Genomic DNA, 19,311 nt, shown 5'->3' with positions numbered 1-19,311 from the left:
TGATATTGTTTACGTTTGGGTGTAGGCCCAGCAAGCTGCTTTGAAACCGTTAAGGTCACTGAAGGGTTTGCCTGCTTGCATCAAAACATCAAAGATATTGTAAAAACAGCTTAAATTATGCCTGATTCTTGATTGAGCAGATAGTCCATCTGTGTACTCTAACATTCTGCTGGACGTGTTAGCCACTCTCAGTACTTCAAAAGAGTGACGCACGTCAGGGAGGGTAGAGGACACGGCCCACTCTTTTATCTAAACTGGAGAGAGCTGTCAGATGATGAACATTAGGGATGAAGACAGTGCTGAGTGGTCATCGGGAGGGATGTGTGTGTGTGTGTGTGTGTGTGTGTGTGTGTGTGTGTGTGTGTGTAAGAAAGAGAGAGACAAGCGATCAGGTGATGACGAGAGAATGAAGCTCAGTACAGCAGACAAGTGCAAAGGGTTATAAATAGCTCCCACTTCACTCACTCATTCTCACACACACTTCATCCAACCAAAGGTGCCCCACAGCATACATGCACACATACTACACAGCAGCATTCCTATCACACTGGAGATGATCTAAAACAATGTGGAGCAAGCAGTTAGTATATGATATCAGAACATAAAATGAGCAAAATTGCCACTCAATACGATCAAATGAAATGAAAGAATATCTCATCTATGACAACTTCTACAACATTTATGATTTCTTACTCTTTCTCTCTACACACAGAGGAAACAGTGGCAGACTGTATTCGACTTGGGCAAGCTGCCATTCAGACACTTGATACCAAACGGATTACTAGAAGATTCTTAAAGATGGACCCTCAAGTGGGCACACACAGATTCATTTCCCCAAGGACACATTCAAAAAGGCTGTCAGCAAAACATTCAGGAAGATCACATCAAAATGATGTGCAAACATTGTCACATACTTAAAACATACACATGCTCTGTTGTGGTGTTTTCATTGTGCTGCAGTCCTGGTTGCAAGACAGAGGTGCACTTTGAGTTAAACCGTGGAGTCGTGTTTCATAAGTGTGTGAGAGAGAGGATGCGAGAGAAAGAGGGATTATAAAGCAGTGGGGGTCCACATGAATCAGATGGTTGGCTGGCTGACTGATCATTACAAGCATGCGGAGGCAGATACAAACTGTCCCTGTGCTGTGCTGTGGGGTCCTGATGCAAGTTACACAAGCGTTTGTCGACAGCTATTCTGAAGGCAGCAGGACCTTCATGCCTTGCATTGAAGTTCTGGAAGTGTTACAACAAGGCTGCTTGAAGGTCGTCACTGCGCAGTCAGAAGAGTGGGGAGAGAGGTCCCTCAACTGAACCAAGCCGTATTTAAACTGTCTGCACAAGAGTTGTCAACACCTAACACATAAATGTACTATACTTGTTCCAAAAACCTGCAGAAATTTAGCCTCTTACTAAACTACCCGTTACCACCAAAAAGAAAGTAAAAGTCATTGCACCAATCTATGCGTTAACGTCTCTTCTTCAATCACGAGACCGAGAGAGGTCAGCCTCTTAGCTCGACAATGACATTGGGTCCTGACCGACAGATTGCACTTTGCAGGAAACTTTCAATCAACGATTAGCGGACGTGGAATTGTTGGTCTCCACAATAGTTTGTAATCCAATTAACTACGAACCCCACACGCCTTTGTGCGTTGTTCACGTTCGCAAAACTTTTTTGAAACCTTTCTACTCAATGGAGCACCATGACGCCGCTTTGCCTGTAAACAGTTCAGCAGTGTGTCTGTGCTGGTACAGCAGCTTCTGTGCAATCTCTTGTAACAGGGAGTGCCAACTCCTCTGCGCGGCAGCACACCGGCTCCCTGCCTGGAACATGCAGAAGACATTGGGTATAACGTATATGTTACCCACCGTTATATCGGTGTTGTTGGACTCAACCCTTGCATGTTTACAAATAAGAATTCTGTTAAAAAGTAAACAGAGCCAAAGACAAGGGGACATTGGCCTCTAATCTGTTCAATGTAACGTTACTGACCACCGTTGGCGACAATATGTTAGCGGGATACATTGCCTGTTCTCTGCACACATTTTGCTAGACTTGAATGACAGCAATGAAATATGCAAATGCTATAAGACCTAGCCATCTGCGTATCGACACATGTGCAGGGTTTATGAAAAGTATGGTAATAAAAGGGTGGTAACACTCCCGATGTGGTCCTCTGATCACTAACGTTACCCGGGCCCCTGCAAGCAATGCATGTTAAAGCTAGCTGCTTAGCATCGGCACCATCAGTCTATTTAAAATGACCACCAGGCACCAGTCAAACTATCCAGCGCAGAGATTTAATGCATTAGTTGCTCAAGATATTTGGCATACCAATTATATATTACGGGCTTTATAGTACATTGCATCATTTACTTACAAAACAATCACCTGCCCCATAAGCTAAATGAAGATACAATAAAAGTTAAATCTGGTCTGTTAACGTTACCACTTTCCGACAGCTTTTTAACTTCGCTAGCTGGCTGCCTATACTAATTGTAAAAGGTTGTATGGGCTGCTACCGACTGTTAGCTCATGTTTAGCTTAGCTTGCTAATATTTTAACCTGACACAGCAAAAGAGCAAACCTACACTACCTTATATGCAACCAGAAGCTATCACAAATAGTGTGACTTTACTGAAAATGTGTCAACGTGAAGGTGTGGTTGTCTCACAAATTCTCTATGTGGCTATACTGCATGCTAATGTTACTCTGTTCAGCTTGAGAAACCAGTCAACAGTTAGCTAACCAGCAAGCTAACGCTGGATAGGTTTCCAGCCAGGGAGAAAATTCCTCCTCACAACGACGACAACGCGCTTGTCAAAAAAGGACAATCGGTCAAGAAAACAAACCTGGGTCTCTGTTCTCTTACCTCATCGTTCACTTTCCATTTCTGAATAGTTATTTGCAAGAAAAACGTTGAAGTACTTCAAACAAAAGAACAAATCCCTTTAATTCATGAAGTATTTTCCAGCTTTATTTTTCTACTCCCTGTCTCGCTCTCCCATGCACCCGCCGGACTGCTACGCTAGTTGGAATTGCAGAATATCGCGAGAGAGGGCCTTTAACGTCACATGCGCAAGCTTGTGATGGAGCGAAATACAGGAAACAAGAAGGATATTGATATTCTTCTTCTTGAACTGTTGACATTTCCGACCGTTATCAAAGATGTTTTGGTTTTGCATTTCTGAAGTATTTATCATTTAAAGTTATGTGGTTTTAAGATTGCGTAGACAGCCCACACGTACCGGCTGCATCGAAGTGAATCGGCAGTTAAGTGGTAGGCCTGTGACCGAAGCTAAACGTTGTTTGTTAACGTTGTTTGTTAGATATAAACTAACAACAATCTGTCAGTAGCCAAATTGATCTATTTGATGAAAGCATGCATGCATACTCCCTAGTAAGATACCAGATGAACCTATTCATCTATAATGTCCCAATGTCTGTAATGTGAATAAGTTCAGTGGACATTTTTGTTGCATTGTTAACATTGTAGCGTTGTTTATGTTGAGATTGGAAGGATTAGGTGGTGCAAGTTTGGTTATGCTAATAATTGTGTCTCCATGCAGCATTAAGAACCACCTGGAAACTCGATTGGCAGAATGAAAGGGCTGTTTTGCAGATTAAGTGATTCGGAAGAAGTGAAGTTTGTTATTCAGGAGACTGTGAGTTGATAAGCTCGTCATCTTTCCTGCTGTTTGAAAAAAATCCTGCCATATATTAATTTGTTTTTATGCCCCTATGACAAAGGATGTGCCCACCACCATTGGAAACCACCAGGTTGAGGTCCAAGTAAAAGGCTGTGCTCTAAGTCCAGTGGATATTAAAGTGAGCTATGTAACTAAATATTGGTGTAACTTTTCAGTGAGTTTATGGTAGGCCAAAATATTTTTTTACTTAATATTGTTAACAAAACACACATCACAAAACCTGTGACCTAAACTTTTTCACATGTCCAAGATGATTGCTACATTGGGGTTATCAAGTAGATAGATAGATACATGTAGATAGATAGATAGATAGAGAGGTAGAGATAGATAGATAGATAGATAGATAGATAGATAGATAGATAGATACTTTATTGATCCCCAAGGGGAAATTCAAGTGAACAGTGGCAGAAAGCCTGGTCCAGATAGGGTAAGAAAATGTCTAATAATTAGCTTTCTTTTCTTTGTCTTTCAGCTTTACAATGACTTGAAGTTGCAGAGGGACACAGTTCCAGTAGGAAGAGAGATTGTGGGGACTGTTCGTCAAGGTTATACACAATCTATTTTGGTGACAGTGACATTAAATACATCAGGGACTACCTCAAGAAAACTGTAAGTCACTGTTTTCTGACTCTGAATATGTCTCTCTTTCTATAGTTGGACCCAAGGTGACTTTTTTCCAACCTGATGATGAGGTTGTTGGTAAGACTGGCACTTCTGTAGAGCAGAGGATTGCTTTTATAAAGAAAAAGCATTTTAATTTTGTGAAGCAGATATAACAAATATTTCTTCTATCGCAGGTATTCTTCCATTGGATACTGAGGTATCTGGCTTATGCAATACCGTACTCATTCATGAACAGTTACTTGGTAAGTGGCATTTAACATTAGTGGACATTCACATAAATGAACTCTGTGCTGTCTTACACATCCTAATGAACTCTGTGCTATCTTATACACATCCTGATGAACTCTGTGCTATCTTACACATCCTAATGTAAGTTCATGATTGGTTATTTTTTCAAATACTTACCAAGAAAAATTGCCTGAATTTCAGCTTGATTCTATGCCATCTTTTTCCAGATAGGTGTAATAGCTTGATAGTTGTTTTGTTTCAGCTTTGTGGCAAAGATGTGCTATAAACATAATATAACTAAATATAGATTCAAAACAACATTTTTACACATCATTAACTGTTGAACACCTCATTCAACCGGTCATAATTTAGTATTCTGCAGAGCAATATAGCAGGCACATATATATAATTCACATAGTTGTAAATTGCACAAGGTAGGCTTGTATGTTGTTGTTTTGTATTATGCATATGATCAGGCTTGGAATTTCACCATTATGGGGGCAAGGCCACTTGGCCTTCAGTTGGGCATATTTGGTGGGGGGCACAAAGGCCACATGTCAGGGCACCAAGGCCAAAGTTAACTATAGTAGTAGGCTATAAAAATGATCAAAGTTGTATTTAGCCTATTCACTGCAGTAGACCTGCATCACTGTATGAAACATTACAAAAACATGAATCATGACATATTACATAGAACTGTAAATCATCTGATCATCTAATATTTACAGATATCTAGGGGCGGGCGAGAGAGCCTTATTCACCCCGTAATGAGTCATTTAACCATATACCGACTTACGAAGATGATTAATTAACACGAAAACGTTTCCTGGTGTCCCTTTAAGGCTACTTTCACAGACTCTTAGTCAGCTGTCCTCTGATTCACCGATATCTAGGCGATATTTGTAACATTTATTTTGCATTTGGCCCGTTATGAAATCATGTGGAACAATTTAAACATATTGTAAAACTTAAAGCCCGAATTTGGAGACATCCATGCATGTCGAAATGTACTGCAAATTCAAAACTGGATTACTCTGGAACGGCTAACTGTACAGAGGGCTGTTAAACAAAGGGTTCGTGAAGTATTCCACCGAGATGAATGGGTAGGGAGATGGACGCAAAACCTTCAGTAGAATTTATGATTAAATTTAATTATATTATTTACTTTTCTCGTGAACCGTTCACCACAGCAATTAGCGGTTAACATCGTTTAAAAGCTGAGAAAAAGCTCTTTCATGTGATACTTGTGATGTCTGTGTGATGAGCAGGCTACTTCGCAAGTAGTTCAACTGAGAAGAATGGGTGAATTTGGACGCACTTTCTTTCTTGCGCTGTCACTTTCTCCACTGCGTAAAAGACTAAATTAATTTGCGCTGTGAATGCTAAGATTAATTTGACAGGCCAGGCTAAATAAAAACGGAGTGTCTATTTACACCCCTGGTACGAATAGCCTTGGCCACAGGGGCGCCGCTAGGGTTGTATTCCATAGTACGCACCATGGCCCAGGGCGCTAATCACCCCCCAGCTATTCATACCCTGTGACATAACAACAAAAAGACGTTGCTCACGTGCAAAAAAATCGCTATTAGGACGCAAAGCAGAATATTGAAAAAGGGGGCACCAAGGCCACCGTGGCTTGTAAATCTCTGGGGGCATCACGGCCAACGCAAGGGCCATGGCCGCCGTGAAATTCCTACCCTGCGATATGATGTAACTTGCTATCAATAACTAAGTAATAAACTGAAATCTCACATTTCAGATAATATAAATAATATTTTTAACTTGCTCATATGTTTGTATTGTTCCTCTGCAGTCCCAAAGCCTGAGAAAGTGAGTTGGGTGTCCGCTGCAGGGGCGGTCCGTGATGGCCTCAGGGCCTACACTGCCCTTCATACTCTGGCCCATATGGCTGTCGGTCAGACACTGCTAGTTCTGGATGGAGCCAGTGTAAGTCCTCCCCATTTTAGAGTCCATTGCATGGCTGGGTAATTGTATAACACAAGCTAAAGACTACAAGAAGTAGTGATCCCGTATGCTGCAGCTTATTCAGTGGAACAGATATCATGTCTCCCCTACTTAAGATCTGAAATCAATAATTTAGCACATTGTGTTCACTGGCACTGTTATATCAAATGTAAATAGTAAGAATAGATGTTTATGGAACGTAAATGAAATAGTAAGTAAATGGAAGGAAAGCGAGTTAACTTAATTGACTTGGCCCGATTTCCCTTGTCTGTTTGTCCACAGCCATTCGGTGTTCTAGCGATTCAGTTGGCCCATTACCATGGGGTAAAGGTCCTGGCAACAGCCCATTCCCCAGACGACCTGAAGTTCCTGGAGCAGCTGCGGCCTAGTGTGGGTGAGGAGGACATGTCAGACAGGGGGTGGCGGGTGGTGCTGATGGGATCAAACAGAAGGGCGTCTGGTTAGCTTTGGGCACAATCAATCACACCCTCTATTTCGCCTGGAGCGAACAGTGAGACATTCTTGTCTGCACCGTGCCATTTCTTTGACAATTTTGCTCTTGCTGACTCTGGCTTCGCTCTGTCTGTCCACTTTCTTTGCTCTGCTGGCTTGGCTCACTCCCAAGGCACAAGGGAGTCATTGCTGGGTAAGTTGGAAATTCTGAGCTGTTTCCTTCAGACATTTTCACAAGCTTGAACCTTTGAGCTAATGGAAAAACATCCACCCTACCTACCCTTTATATATCATTTGCATTACCGGCCTTTGTACTGACACACAGATGTGGGCATGTATGGCTAATGTTCAGTCACATCCTTGGGGACTGGGATAGTGACACTGTAAGGAACAGACCAAAGGGCTGCACTTAACCATTTGCTTTTGATTGTTCTTCTTTTCTAGCTCGGGTGATTGGTGTGTGGGATGCCAAGGTGGATCTGGTGGAGTCTTGCCTTGAGGAGACTGGGGGTTTGGGAGTGGACATAGTCATTGATGCTGGAGGTAACAGTCTCTTCCATGGGCTTTGCAAAGTTGATTCCAAATAGCTTGTCATGTCATATTTTAGTCATGTCACATTTTATGACCTGCTGTGAGCATATTAAAAAGAGTAGAGGGTAAAAAGGGTAGAGTATGGTAATAAGCCACCTTTATTGCATTTTGGTTTACTGCAGACAAGAATTAGACAGGACATCAGACCATCTTATTATGACCGCCGCGCAGTGAAGCGGCGGTCATATAGGTTTAGTCAGATTTTTTCCTTTTTCGCAAGTCCAAATTTCCGTCAAGGATTCCCGGGACACTGTAAGACCAATTTTTTGCGTATGTTTGCCTCCAGGGGTCATGTAAACCTATTCCATATGCACACATGTGCATAAACAGATACACACGCACACACATACATTCACAGTAATCCTACGTATGACACATACTCACACAGTAGACATATATACGCATGCATGCACATGCACACACACAGGCACATAAACAGGCAAACACACACATGCACGCACACACACCCAACCACACACACATAAACATAAACATGTACACGCACACATGCACACAATTCAAGAATTTCTCAGAATTATGAACAGGCAAGATGGGGGTGGGGTTGTATAAAATGAATATTACATGTGAAATCTATGAACTAATCATGTTTTGGTACTTGTTGTCTAGCAGATACCAGTGAGAATTGAGTGTGCATAATGCAATCCAGTGAGACAGTTAGAATCATATATGCCTTTCAGCATGACTTATTTTTGTGGAAAACATGTGCTGGACTGGGCGACGGTCATATTGTGTACCGCTCTGCGGTACATCTAGTTTATTATGTTTCCCTTGTTTGGTGCAGTGAAGCTTTACGACGAGGAACCGGAATCACAACAGAAACAGCAACTTCCACACAAGCATGACATCATCACCTTGTTAGGAGTTGGAGGTCACTGGGTGACCATGGAGGACAACCTGCAGGTATAGTGCAGTACAATCCCAGAGAAATGTTTTGATTGAAATATTTCAAACTTTGTATTTGTAGTTGTGTGTATTTAGCTTGTTTCTGCTTTGTCCATGTGTCAGTTCCACCTGTTTGAGTATAATTATTTGATTATGATTATTATTACCTTATATCTAACTAATTATGTTTCTTTACAAAGTCATGGTTGGTTTATGGTTGTTGTTTTTATGACAATTTGTTAGTTATTATTCTGCTACATTATTTAGCTTGAATTTCCCCTTGGGGATCAATAAAGTATCTATCTATCTATTTAGTCTATTAGATTCGATTCGATTCGATTAGATTAGATTAGATTCAACTTTATTGTCATTGTGCAGAGTACTAGTACAAAGACAACGAAATGCAGTTTGTGTCTAACCAGAAGTCCAAAAAAGCAGAAAAGTGCAATGTGAAATTCAAAGTATGGTGTATGGACAGATGGTGCATAGAAAGGACAAGAAATACAGTGCAGTGTAGAAAGTAGTATACAGTTGGTTTACAGACGGTGGTTTAGAGTAGAATAAATTAAATATAAATATGTGCAGTGTATTAGGAGTTACCTTATAAGAGCAGAATAAATATGGCTATGTAATATGAACAATGTATGAACAACATGAGCAGATATGTGCAATATACAGTAGTGGCAGTATCATTATAGTAGTAGTAAGTATTACTACTATTAGTGTTATTTTAATGTTGGCTATTTAACTTTAGTTATACTGTTAATTTGTAATATGTTTATTGTTATTGCTTTAAATCGCTTTGGACAAAAGCGCCTGCTAAGAACCATCAGATTATTTTAAGTAAGTAATAGTAAAGTAATATATTTTATTCCCGCACTCCCTGTGCCCTTACTGCTTGGTCACTCTGGTCTCTGCATCTCTGGTCCTGTTGATGTTTCAAATGAGGTAACAGCTCTCCTTACATACCCCTTCACAGCTGGACCCTCCTGACACTCACAGTCTCTTCCTGAAGGCCGCATCTTTGTCCTTCCTGAACGACGAGGTGTGGACAGCCTCTGCTGCTCGCGAGGGACGATACCTCCGTATCCTTTGACCTGGGTTCCTCCATGAGGATGTCAAAGTGTAATGACAAGCAGAAATCACAATACTTTGGAGAGAAAAGTTTGAGGGTGGTACCAGTACTGGTAGTAATAGTAATAGTATGTATCTTGTACATGTGTATGCAAATTTCAGATTTGTTATCAGTTCTAGGTCAGGATGTATGATAATGGTACACCTGTCGAGAATGGCCACACCCTTGCCATGCAACGTCTGTCTTTTCAGAGCTGATACATGGGAGCAGGGTTCTAAATTAACTTTTTTGATCACCAGCCAATGTGGCTGGTAACTTTCTAAAGTTACTAGCCAATCAGAATTTCTATTAGCCAATTTTTTTCCGGTGAAAATAAGAGAATTATGAGTTTATGAGATGAGTGTCACTGAATGCATTTGATCATTGTATTAACATTGTTGGCATGAATACATACCACAAAATATACACAGAAAGTGCACTTCACTTCATTTCATGTTTGGGATCTCTATCTATCTATTTCTCTGTCGATATCCTCATCCCCTGCTTCATTCCTATTCTCGCCCCCATAAGTCTGTCCCAACCACTGCTGCATTTAGTTTAATCTTAACTTAATAAAAAGGAGATATCAATTATCATCAAAAATGACAAGCCAGCTAGAACCTGCCACTCGTTTTCTCTGCCTCTCCTGCACACTCAGACGCGTTCTCAATTAAATGGAGTAGCATAGGGCCTATGTTCAAGTTGGATCTTTATAGAGAGGACCCGAAAAGTATCATCTTTATGTAACATGCTGTTGGTGCATGTTGACATTGTATACTTTCTCTAACAAGAGTGAAAAACGAAAAACAGTTTGCAGTACAGCTACTATTTATTGGCTAAATGTTGGTCCCTCCTCTGTCTCTTGGTGTCCTACGCACAGTGCGTGATGCGTGTGGTGGTGGTGATAACTGATCAGGCTACCTTTTTAAAACTAAAAATTTTCGCCTACAAGCTCCTCACGTTCCATCTTCAGCTAACTCCATAGACAATAAAATAAACGATCTTGCTGCTTCAGGTTTTGCGGTCTCCGTTACATGACATCATCCCCCCACAAAGGAAATAGGTAAACACAATGCGTTAATTGCGTTAATATTTCGTAATGCATTATGCATTTGTGTTATGTACATGTGTTAGGTACTTTTTACTTTACTTTACTGGCTAACTCCCTCCTCTTTCAGTCTATGCTCCCTGCTCTGGCTCCGTTCGTTCTTCTAATTCCTTGTGTTTTCTGGTAGACGCTCTGTTCATTCCATGCTCTCGCGCTGGTTTCACTGCAAACTGCGTGCAGCCGACGTAGCATTACGGCACAGTGGTCATGGGAAATGTAGGAAGTACTGCCGGGGATATATGACCGAAAACAGAGCCTTATGTATCATGCATGTAATGCCTCATGCATCATCGGCCAAACTGGCTAGTAAGTTTTTATTAACACCGGCCAAAATGAATTTTAACCCGCATTTGGTGGGTTGGTGGGTGTTAATTTAGAACCCTGCATGGGAGGTGTATGAAGAACTGTAGCAAATCTCAGAGTGATGACATTTCTCAGTGTTCTCCTATACCTTCATAACCTTTTCAGACATCCTAAGAGATGTAATGGAAAAGCTTTCAACTGGAACATTCAGGTATGTTTTGGCCCCATGAATATGTACACAGGTCTGCACGTTCTATATATAGAGTCTGTGGTCTGCACAAATAGCATTTCATTTGTTTAATGAATAAGATTATATCCACCTTTTGTCTTTTAGACCTTTAGTGGAGGAGCCTGTGCCTTTGTATGAAGCAACTGTGTCTATGGAGATGGTTCAGAAGAAGCAGGTGAGGAAGAGAGTAGTGGTCCAGCTATAAAGAACTACACTTCCCAGCATTCCAGAAACAACTTTTCCCCTGCATACAGATCATGTCTTTATTGGCCAGTCATTTTTTTTTCCGGATAATGTTTCCATTTATTTGACAGATGCTGTCAGTTAATGTACTGTTAAAATGTTTTGCTACATTTATGTTATGAAACATTGTAATATTATAACACTTTGATGAAATTAAAATTGTTTTCAGAATGTGAAGACCTTCCCTGAATCTAAAAGTGATGTAGACTCATATAGCTCTGAAAGATATTAAGAGACCACTGCACATTTTTCTGAAATTTTTTCTGTTCTACGGTTGCTGAGTGACATTTTAATGAATTGACAGTCATAATCAAATTTGCAGTTGTCTCTTAATTTTGAATATGACCGTCAACTCATTCAAATATCACTCAGCAACTGTAGGATGACATCAGAAAAATGTGCAGTGGTCTCTGTATATGACCAAAGCCCATAAAATACAGACAGCCATACCACATTTCCCCTACCCGGGAGGGTCAACCTCCTGTTCTCACCTTGATATGGCTTGTGTAAACCTCCACACAAAAGTTAGCACAAACTGGCACAACAGATTATCCCCACTGGTTTCATCAACAGACACCTATATACAGGGCAAACTGGCTTTTGTGACTATATAAGCTTGTCTTTTTTCTTCTTCCACTATTCAATGCATAGCCCATATTCCCACATGTCTTCCTCCTCATCTTACCAAGCATATGCTCAACTGGTGGTGAGGAAAGAGCAGGTCTTTGGCAGCACAGTGTAGCCTTTCACTGCCTGAGAGAAAGTGCCTTGGCCTGCCCGCACACTCTGGATCCCCTGGGCACTCTGTTGAATTGCAAAAGTCCCGTTGTGCCAAGAGAGCCATATTCATGCCCTCTTTTACTCAAACTGGCTCTTGTGATGCGTTGGCAGAGGGACAGGGCCCAAGATTTGCAACAACACGCACAGAGTTAGTAGCCGGTTTCCTTAGCCCGCTTGTTTTTTTAGGCAAAGCCCGGTTGGCTTGGCAACGGTTGCCGTTGGAGACCCAGAAGTTCCTGTGACTGCCCCAGAATCGCCTGCTCCTCGCGGCGAAGGAATTCCACCATGGACAACTGCTCAGTCAGAGTGGTGTCTGCCCCTTCTTTGAGGTGGGATAGCTGTGGGGCACAAAAGCCGCACACAAGAGACTTATGAGTCATCAGTCTGGATGTTTATGTATTGGAAACCATGTGAAAGAGGCCCACTCACCCTCTCTAAAGCCTTGCTGCTTTCCTCCAAAAGGATCTTGCAGAGCATGAGAGCTGTTTGGACAGTCCACTCCTCTCTGTCCTTGCACACTACTGCCCCCAAGAGGACAGATTTCCAGCATGCACTGTGAACAGAGTAGACGCTGTTACTGCTCTGCACTGACACAAGATCAACTGTGATTGTGCTATTATCAAAATAAAAAGTAAATGCAGTCAGGCGACTGCAGAACTTCGCCCCCCATCATCAAAGAGATATGGTGACAATCTACCATAGATAGATCAGACCAGAACCTTTCAAGTTTAGTGAGCGCATATGGACATGCACACAGACGCACAAACAACACCCAATTACATAATACCCAAAGACACCTACCGGTAATTACAATACCCTTGGTAAATACACTATATGGACCAAACTATTGAGACACCTACCATTATACCCACAGAAATTTCAGAAACATCACACTCTAAATCTATAGGTATTAATATCTGGAAATTTCCATTCCACTCCATTATAGACAGAATACCAGCGGAGATCATTTGTATTGTTTTAATCAGGGCAGCAGTTTTCAGATTACATTATCTGCTTACATAATTGCAGAAGGGTTCTCGACTGTTGTAGAAAGAAATGGCTGATCTTTAATGCAATATCTACATTGCCCATTTTCAGCAACCAGAGAACCCTTTTGGAGAGCCCTGATTTAAAAAGCAATGCAACTGATCTCAACTGGTATTCTGTCTATAATGGAGTAGAATGGGAATTTCTAAGTGACCCCAAACTTTTAACCGGTAGTGAACTTGGCTATATTATCATATACAGCTCTGGAAAAAATTAAGAGACCACTGCACATTTTTCTAATGTCATCCTACGGTTGCTGAGTAACATTCGAATGAGTTGACGGTCATATTCAAATTTGCAGTGGTTTCTTAATTTTGGAATATGACCGTCAACTCATTAGCATGTCACTCAGCAACCTTAGGATGACATCAGAAAAATGTGCAGCTCTTTTTCCAGAGCTGTAAGATAGATCTGTTTATTTTAAGCAATTCCAATGATAGATGAGGCCAGATAAATAAATAAAAAAATAATCAAGTCATAGTCAAGTATTATAGTGGAGAAACAGCTGAAAGGTCTGGTCGTACTATTGCTCTGGCTTCAAGGAGAGCAGCCTGAGGGCGGTCATCAGCCTCCAGGAAGGACCATCGAATCCAAAGGTCAAGTTCCTGAAGCAACACAAAAGATATACAAGAAAATAGAGATGGCATTTAGAATTGATACACAACTACTGTGAAAAGTGAGCACCTGTGTGAGAAAATACCTAACATGGATGACCTTACATGAGAAAGTCGTGTTCCTTCAGGAAGAGAAGCTTCTGTGGCAATTGTTTGTCCCTGTCATTGAGACACAGCTTCAGAATATCTGGGGAAGGCAGGAGTTAAACACTGTACAATCTGAGCTGAACTATGCATTGACATTTAGTAGTAGTAGGTCTGAACAATCTCTTCTGCCTGGTCAATGTCAGTACCCAAACCAAGGAAATGTTATGCCATAGACAGGCGAAAGTGCACAAGTCACTATTAATTGCTTACTGCAAAAACTAGATGTTATTGTTTATTATTGCCAGCTATGCTTTTTCTTTATCCATTCATTCTTTACTTCAGTGGGGGAGTTGAAAGCAATTTAAAGTAAGGTTAATTCCTAAACACACACATAGCACACACATAACATTTAGTTATCATAAGATAAAATGTACAACAGATGTGCACACACTACCCATGTATTCATCACCACCTCAGCTCACAGTGGAACAGTATGAAGATGCTAAATGCAATGATGATCTGTTCTAATGTTTCTGGTAAGACCATTTAGGTATAGACTCACCAAGGTCAACATAAACCACAGCATGAGGGTTGCCGGGGGCAACAAAGCCATAATCTAAAAGCAGACGTTGGTTGTCGTGTGGTCCATAGCAGATGAAGGCCTGATGGAACTTGCTGCATCCCTGGACACTCTTGATCTCATAGCACCTGTTTGCCTGGCTGAACCCTGCTGTAACCTGGAAAAAGAGATTTATGAACCAACAGAACAGATGAGTATGTAAAAGTGTTCTGATTGTAAACATGACAAATGAACCAAGAACACAAGTTTGGCACAAGTTTAGTTTTATAACTACAGTATAGAATTTATACTATTATATATTGTAGATTAACTTGTGGTAAATACTGATAATCTGATTACTTGTCCCACCTGTACTTGGGGACAGTGGTTGAGCAGATCCAGGTAAGGTGCCAGCGCATAAACATCTGGCTCTGTGGAGAGGTGGGGGCTCTGGGGGTGCCTCATGTACACAGTCCTTGTGTTCACACTGCACCACGCCCAGCACAATGCATCATGGGAAAATAGAGTCACTGCTGGCTCTCGGAGGAGCGGCTGCAGAGAAGCAAAGAAGGCGGCAGAGGAAGAATGTAGCTCCCAAACTCTCTCCCTCTGATCCCGAGCTTTCACCCTCAGCCCTGGCGGCAACAGGTTGATGATGTCATCAGAGAAGTACGCAGGGCAGGTGTAGGTTTGAGGTAGAACATCAATGTAGGGCTTCCACTTGGACAAACTCCCAGCATGCCTTTCAGCAATCAGGAAGGCACAGAGAGCGAGCAGAGGAGACACTGGAGGCTTCCACCTGTGGAAGGACAGACAACAGAGCATGGATAAGGACCATTCAAAGACCACACAACTGCATGTACTTAAGGCATGCAGTTTCAAACCATTTTCTCATGAGTCACTAATATCTATATTTGATATTGAACCAAATATCAGACCTCAGACATTCTAAGCTCTAACTTACAGGGTTAGTCTTTGTTTAGTCTTATTTTTTTTCTCTGGTATTTCTGAAGACTTTATTGCTTCAATGTTCTATAGTTATACGTGTTGGATGCATACAAATAGGTCAGATTTAATAATGAATACACATTTCAACCTTTCCAAGTTATATCAATGTTCCAATGGCAGAAATACTGAAAACTTTTGATGGCACTCAACACACCGGTACACACCTCTTTATATACTCTCCCAAGTAGCTCCCAAGAACAGTGCTGGTGGTCAACAGGCATTGTTCAGGTAAGGAAATCAGCATTCCGTTGGCCTGTAGGAGAACAAGGTTAAAGTTCAAACATCTAGGGGCAAGTATTTAGGTTAATTGACAACAGTAGTTTAAATCGTCACCTTAATGGGAGAAGTGGCCATCAATCCCCTTCCAGTATCTGAGGAAAACCAACAGGACATATTGACCACCACATTATAAATGTTATTAAATAATGTAGGCCTAGGTTATGAAAGATATTAAAGAACATGAAAGGTACAGTATACCGCCGAAGTGTGCTGGGATAAGAAGTTTAGATCTGAATCCTCTCTCTTTCAACCACCTCCGCAGTTCCACAAACCGAGGTTCATGACACAGGGTCACTAAAACAGTTAAAACAGTTATAACAGTATCTCTTACTCAGCACCAGGCATTTTGTTACAAAACGTAATTAAAGCCAGAGAATGTTAAAGCACACTTACAACGTTTTGTCTTCTTCTTCTTCTTCCTTGCTCGTCTTCCCCTGTGCCCCATTCCTTTGACCAGTTATCTATGAAATAACTTTCCCACGATATCCTCGTTACTTCGGTTATGTATCCAAACACACTTTTGCAGAGTTGTTGTGGTTTTCATTTATCTCACAACACAGTGTTAACGTTAGATTCAGAAAACTGAGGCGCTGCATCAGGCTGCATGCACGCTGTCATCTTGAGTGTGATGTCACGAACATTGTTTTTCCGGTTCTGCGCAGTAGAGCATGCTACAATTACATCACCAGCAGGCAGCAGGTGATAGCATGTTTGAAGTTATGTCGAAGTAAAGTGCTTTAGCAATAACGACCACACCAACCTCAAGCACTTGTTGTGGTAAGTAGTGGGCTAGTATTAAACTCCGCATTTTATTCCAAGTCTGTCATGAAGCACATGGGTGATTTATAGCAGCCATACGTTCTATTTCTGTACAGCTGAATAATGCATGCCCTTAAATTAGCTAGCTGGGTGAAAGTGGCTTTATCAAATGTGAACGCCTGCATTGTCACTGTCTTCGTGATGCTATAGTTGAATTAGACATACCGGTAACTTGATTTTGAAGATCTGACACTGCATCTCTTCGATTAACATTTGTGCAGATGGCCACCCCCAAAGTTGCGCTTGTGACCGGTTCCAATAAGGGCATTGGTCTGGCGGTAGTGCGGTCACTGTGCAAACAATTCACAGGCGACGTTTACTTGGCTTCCCGGGATGTCGGTCGAGGGACAGCGGCAGTAGAGAATCTCAAAGCAGAGGGTCTGAAACCCCTGTACCATCAGCTGGACATCACAGACCCAGAGAGTGTGCGCACTGCGCGGGACTACTTTCAGGAAAATTATGGTGGTTTGGACGTTCTCATCAACAATGCAGCCATAGCATTCAAAAGTAATTTTAACTTTTGTTTCAACAAATAGTGGTATATAATGGCAACAATGGGTTTAGGTGTGGCTCTAAATTCTAAGGTTTTCCTCCACAGTGGCTGACACCACACCATTTGGAGTCCAAGCAGAGGTGACGCTGAAGACCAACTTTTTTGCAACCAGGAACATGTGCAATGTTTTTCTTCCTATTATAAAAGCAGGTGGTAAGTCATGCTGATGTCAAAATATGTCTTAAAGCTTTTGTATGTCCGTGAGGACTTACTAACGGCATGTCGTCCAGCATTAAGTCCACACTGGACCGCATTCAAGGCCCTGAAAGTATAGATAGTTACGTTGAAAAGCCTTTGTGGCTAGTTAAGTTTAAAAAAGCCAATAGTTTTGGCCAGTAACTGGTCTTAATCTGGGTGTGGGTGCAATGCCACGTACTCCTTCAATATGACCCCATTGTGCAACCCCGAGCAGGTAGAGTTGTGAACGTCTCCAGCGTCATGGGCGCCATGGCCCTGAGCAGATGCAGCCCGGAGCTGCAGGCCCGCTTCCGCAGTGACGACATCACGGAGGAAGAGCTGGTGGGCCTGATGGAGCGTTTCGTCAAGGAGGCACAGGAGGGCGTCCACTCAGAGAGAGGATGGCCAAGCACGGCCTACGGCATCTCCAAGACTGGCCTCACCGTCCTCTCCAGGATCCACGCCCGCAGGCTGAGGCAGGAGAGACCCCAAGACAACGTCCTGCTCAATGCCTGCTGCCCTGGCTGGGTGCGGACGGACATGGCGGGGCCCGATGCTCCTAAGTCACCAGATGAGGGCGCTGTTACCCCTGTATACCTGGCCTTGCTGCCTCCAGGGGCAGAAGAACCTCATGGCCAGTTTGTGTCAGAGAAGAAAGTGCAGCCCTGGTGAGCAGTGGAACAGGATTGAAGTCAGGAGAGTGTAGACCTCGTGATGGTAAACAAACCTCAGCATAAACATGTAGTGCTGTTTTTTACACACATTGAATGTGTAGATGCCCAGTGATAAACTAGATCACAGCATTTCAATAGGACTGCAGAAGAAGATGAAGAAAGAGGACTTGGCACCTGTGCATTCTGAAGCTATGTGTGTAATATTGTCAGTGTATTACTGTTTGTATTTAATATTTTCAAATTAGGTTACCTTTTAATAGTCTTTAGTCAAAGGTGCTATATGTAGAAGTCACTTCAAATATCATTATGCCTGTCATGGTACTTGTGTGGTATGTGGTACTGTGATTGCATTGTTTTCCTGTTTTTTGTGACTCACATAGCAAATGTTTAGGTACAGAATGGGGTTTTTGAGAGTGGACAGGACATTGGGGCTGGGTGGTTAGCATGCTAAATTTCGTGGATGTGACGGCAACCGATATAGGCATTCATGAGATTGTGTCACATTCTGTTGCTAGTGAGTTTGGGAAGGTTTAAACTAAGATTCTTACACGTAACACCTCTAATCATCCATAGACCCTACTGTATGTTCACACGAACATCACCATGATGGCAGATTTATTATTTACTAAAAGAAAATATTTTAGATATTTTTGAATTAAATCTTACGCCCTACACTGTGTTTTGTGATTGAATGTACCATGTTTTGCAACTTGCTGTGAATGATTATTGTTTGATGAAGTATTAACTTGTGTTAGATCATAAACATTTAACACCATGTGTTTATGTGTCTGCAACCATGGCATCATTTAAGGTAATTTCCACATTTGATTAAGTTTTTTTTTATTTTATTCATTATTTTGATTGAAAACTTATCTAACACAGTTTTATCATAACTAGACTAGACATAGACTAAGTTATAGTCTGCCTATTAGAAGAGCAGAGATACAGTATAGGTGCCCAGTGGTCCACCAGCCTGGTGATATATCAGTAGCCGAGCAGACATACCATGCAAATAAAATAAAAACAATGTTTGACATACTTATTAAGTTTTGTCAATATTTCCCCTGTTGTTAGTGAAGGATAGATTTGCTAAGAGAATGTAGCCAAAAGTATGTTCATGAGCAAGAGTGCAAGTGTCTGAATGTCAATTTGAATGATTTTCCCAATAATGCACAGGGTCTGTTCATGAATGTAGCAAACACCCGTATTAAGCTACACTAACAGTCAGAGGGAAAATGAAAC

General features: G+C 41.6%; 4 protein-coding genes across 8 annotated transcripts in view; 2 read left to right on the top strand and 2 right to left on the bottom strand.

The window, feature by feature from the left end:
* Positions 1–3,039, bottom strand: part of itsn1 (intersectin 1 (SH3 domain protein)) — a 50,021-nt gene extending 46,982 nt beyond the window's left edge. For all 4 annotated transcript variants that reach the window (XM_042081296.1, XM_042081298.1, XM_042081299.1 and 1 more), the window contains exon 1: positions 2,874–3,039. The gene's annotated coding sequence lies outside the window, so the exon portion shown is untranslated. The remainder of the gene's footprint in view (positions 1–2,873) is intronic.
* Positions 3,040–3,060: 21 nt separating this feature from the next.
* Positions 3,061–11,649, top strand: cryzl1 (crystallin, zeta (quinone reductase)-like 1). The gene is made up of 13 exons (XM_042081309.1): positions 3,061–3,281; positions 3,571–3,666; positions 3,752–3,829; positions 4,184–4,256; positions 4,366–4,410; positions 4,509–4,577; positions 6,377–6,510; positions 6,811–6,922; positions 7,426–7,524; positions 8,375–8,493; positions 9,455–9,560; positions 11,166–11,211; positions 11,335–11,649. The coding sequence occupies exons 2-13, from the start codon at positions 3,604–3,606 to the stop codon at positions 11,432–11,434; spliced, it is 1,044 nt and encodes a 347-aa protein (XP_041937243.1). The 5' UTR covers positions 3,061–3,281; positions 3,571–3,603; the 3' UTR covers positions 11,435–11,649.
* setd4 (SET domain containing 4) lies at positions 11,283–16,468 on the bottom strand. Its single transcript, XM_042081301.1, has 10 exons — positions 16,240–16,468; positions 16,045–16,140; positions 15,901–15,938; positions 15,732–15,820; positions 14,929–15,358; positions 14,563–14,737; positions 14,019–14,100; positions 13,824–13,904; positions 12,682–12,805; positions 11,283–12,590 (listed from the first exon to the last, which is right to left on the bottom strand). Exons 1-10 carry the CDS (start codon positions 16,289–16,291, stop codon positions 12,435–12,437), a joined length of 1,323 nt encoding a protein of 440 aa, XP_041937235.1. The 5' UTR covers positions 16,292–16,468; the 3' UTR covers positions 11,283–12,434.
* On the top strand, positions 14,662–18,848 carry LOC121698851 (carbonyl reductase [NADPH] 1-like). Of its 2 annotated transcripts, none has more exons than XM_042081311.1 (4): positions 14,662–14,774; positions 16,887–17,172; positions 17,264–17,371; positions 17,631–18,848. In XM_042081311.1, the coding sequence occupies exons 2-4, from the start codon at positions 16,887–16,889 to the stop codon at positions 18,065–18,067; spliced, it is 831 nt and encodes a 276-aa protein (XP_041937245.1). In that variant the 5' UTR covers positions 14,662–14,774; the 3' UTR covers positions 18,068–18,848. The 2 variants fall into 2 exon arrangements, with proteins under 2 accessions (XP_041937245.1, XP_041937244.1); XM_042081310.1 differs by lacking the exon at positions 14,662–14,774 and adding an exon at positions 16,469–16,623.
* The last annotated feature ends 463 nt before the right edge of the window (positions 18,849–19,311 follow it).

The sequence above is a fragment of the Alosa sapidissima genome, chromosome 23 (genome assembly GCF_018492685.1).
Source record: "Alosa sapidissima isolate fAloSap1 chromosome 23, fAloSap1.pri, whole genome shotgun sequence".
Classification (NCBI taxonomy): domain Eukaryota; kingdom Metazoa; phylum Chordata; class Actinopteri; order Clupeiformes; family Clupeidae; genus Alosa; species Alosa sapidissima.
Note: the sequence above shows the minus strand (reverse complement) of the source record. Positions and strands in the feature narration are given on the sequence as shown.

Bases quoted from the DNA above. Each gene is read 5' to 3' on its own strand.
- cryzl1 (XM_042081309.1), top strand. From the start codon at position 3,604: ATGAAAGGGCTGTTTTGCAGATTAAGTGATTCGGAAGAAGTGAAGTTT. The intron at 3,667-3,751 runs GTGAGTTGATAA...CCTATGACAAAG, and splicing joins AGTTTGTTATTCAGGAGACT to GATGTGCCCACCACCATTGG. The intron at 4,578-6,376 runs GTAAGTGGCATT...GTTCCTCTGCAG, and splicing joins CATTCATGAACAGTTACTTG to TCCCAAAGCCTGAGAAAGTG.
- setd4 (XM_042081301.1), bottom strand. From the start codon at position 16,291: ATGGGGCACAGGGGAAGACGAGCAAGGAAGAAGAAGAAGAAGACAAAA. The intron at 16,141-16,239 runs GTAAGTGTGCTT...TAACTGTTTTAG, and splicing joins GAAGAAGAAGACAAAACGTT to TGACCCTGTGTCATGAACCT. The intron at 15,359-15,731 runs GTGTGTACCGGT...GTCCTTCCACAG, and splicing joins TTGGGAGAGTATATAAAGAG to GTGGAAGCCTCCAGTGTCTC.
- LOC121698851 (XM_042081311.1), top strand. From the start codon at position 16,887: ATGGCCACCCCCAAAGTTGCGCTTGTGACCGGTTCCAATAAGGGCATT. The intron at 17,173-17,263 runs GTAATTTTAACT...TTTCCTCCACAG, and splicing joins TGCAGCCATAGCATTCAAAA to TGGCTGACACCACACCATTT. The intron at 17,372-17,630 runs GTAAGTCATGCT...AACCCCGAGCAG, and splicing joins TCCTATTATAAAAGCAGGTG to GTAGAGTTGTGAACGTCTCC.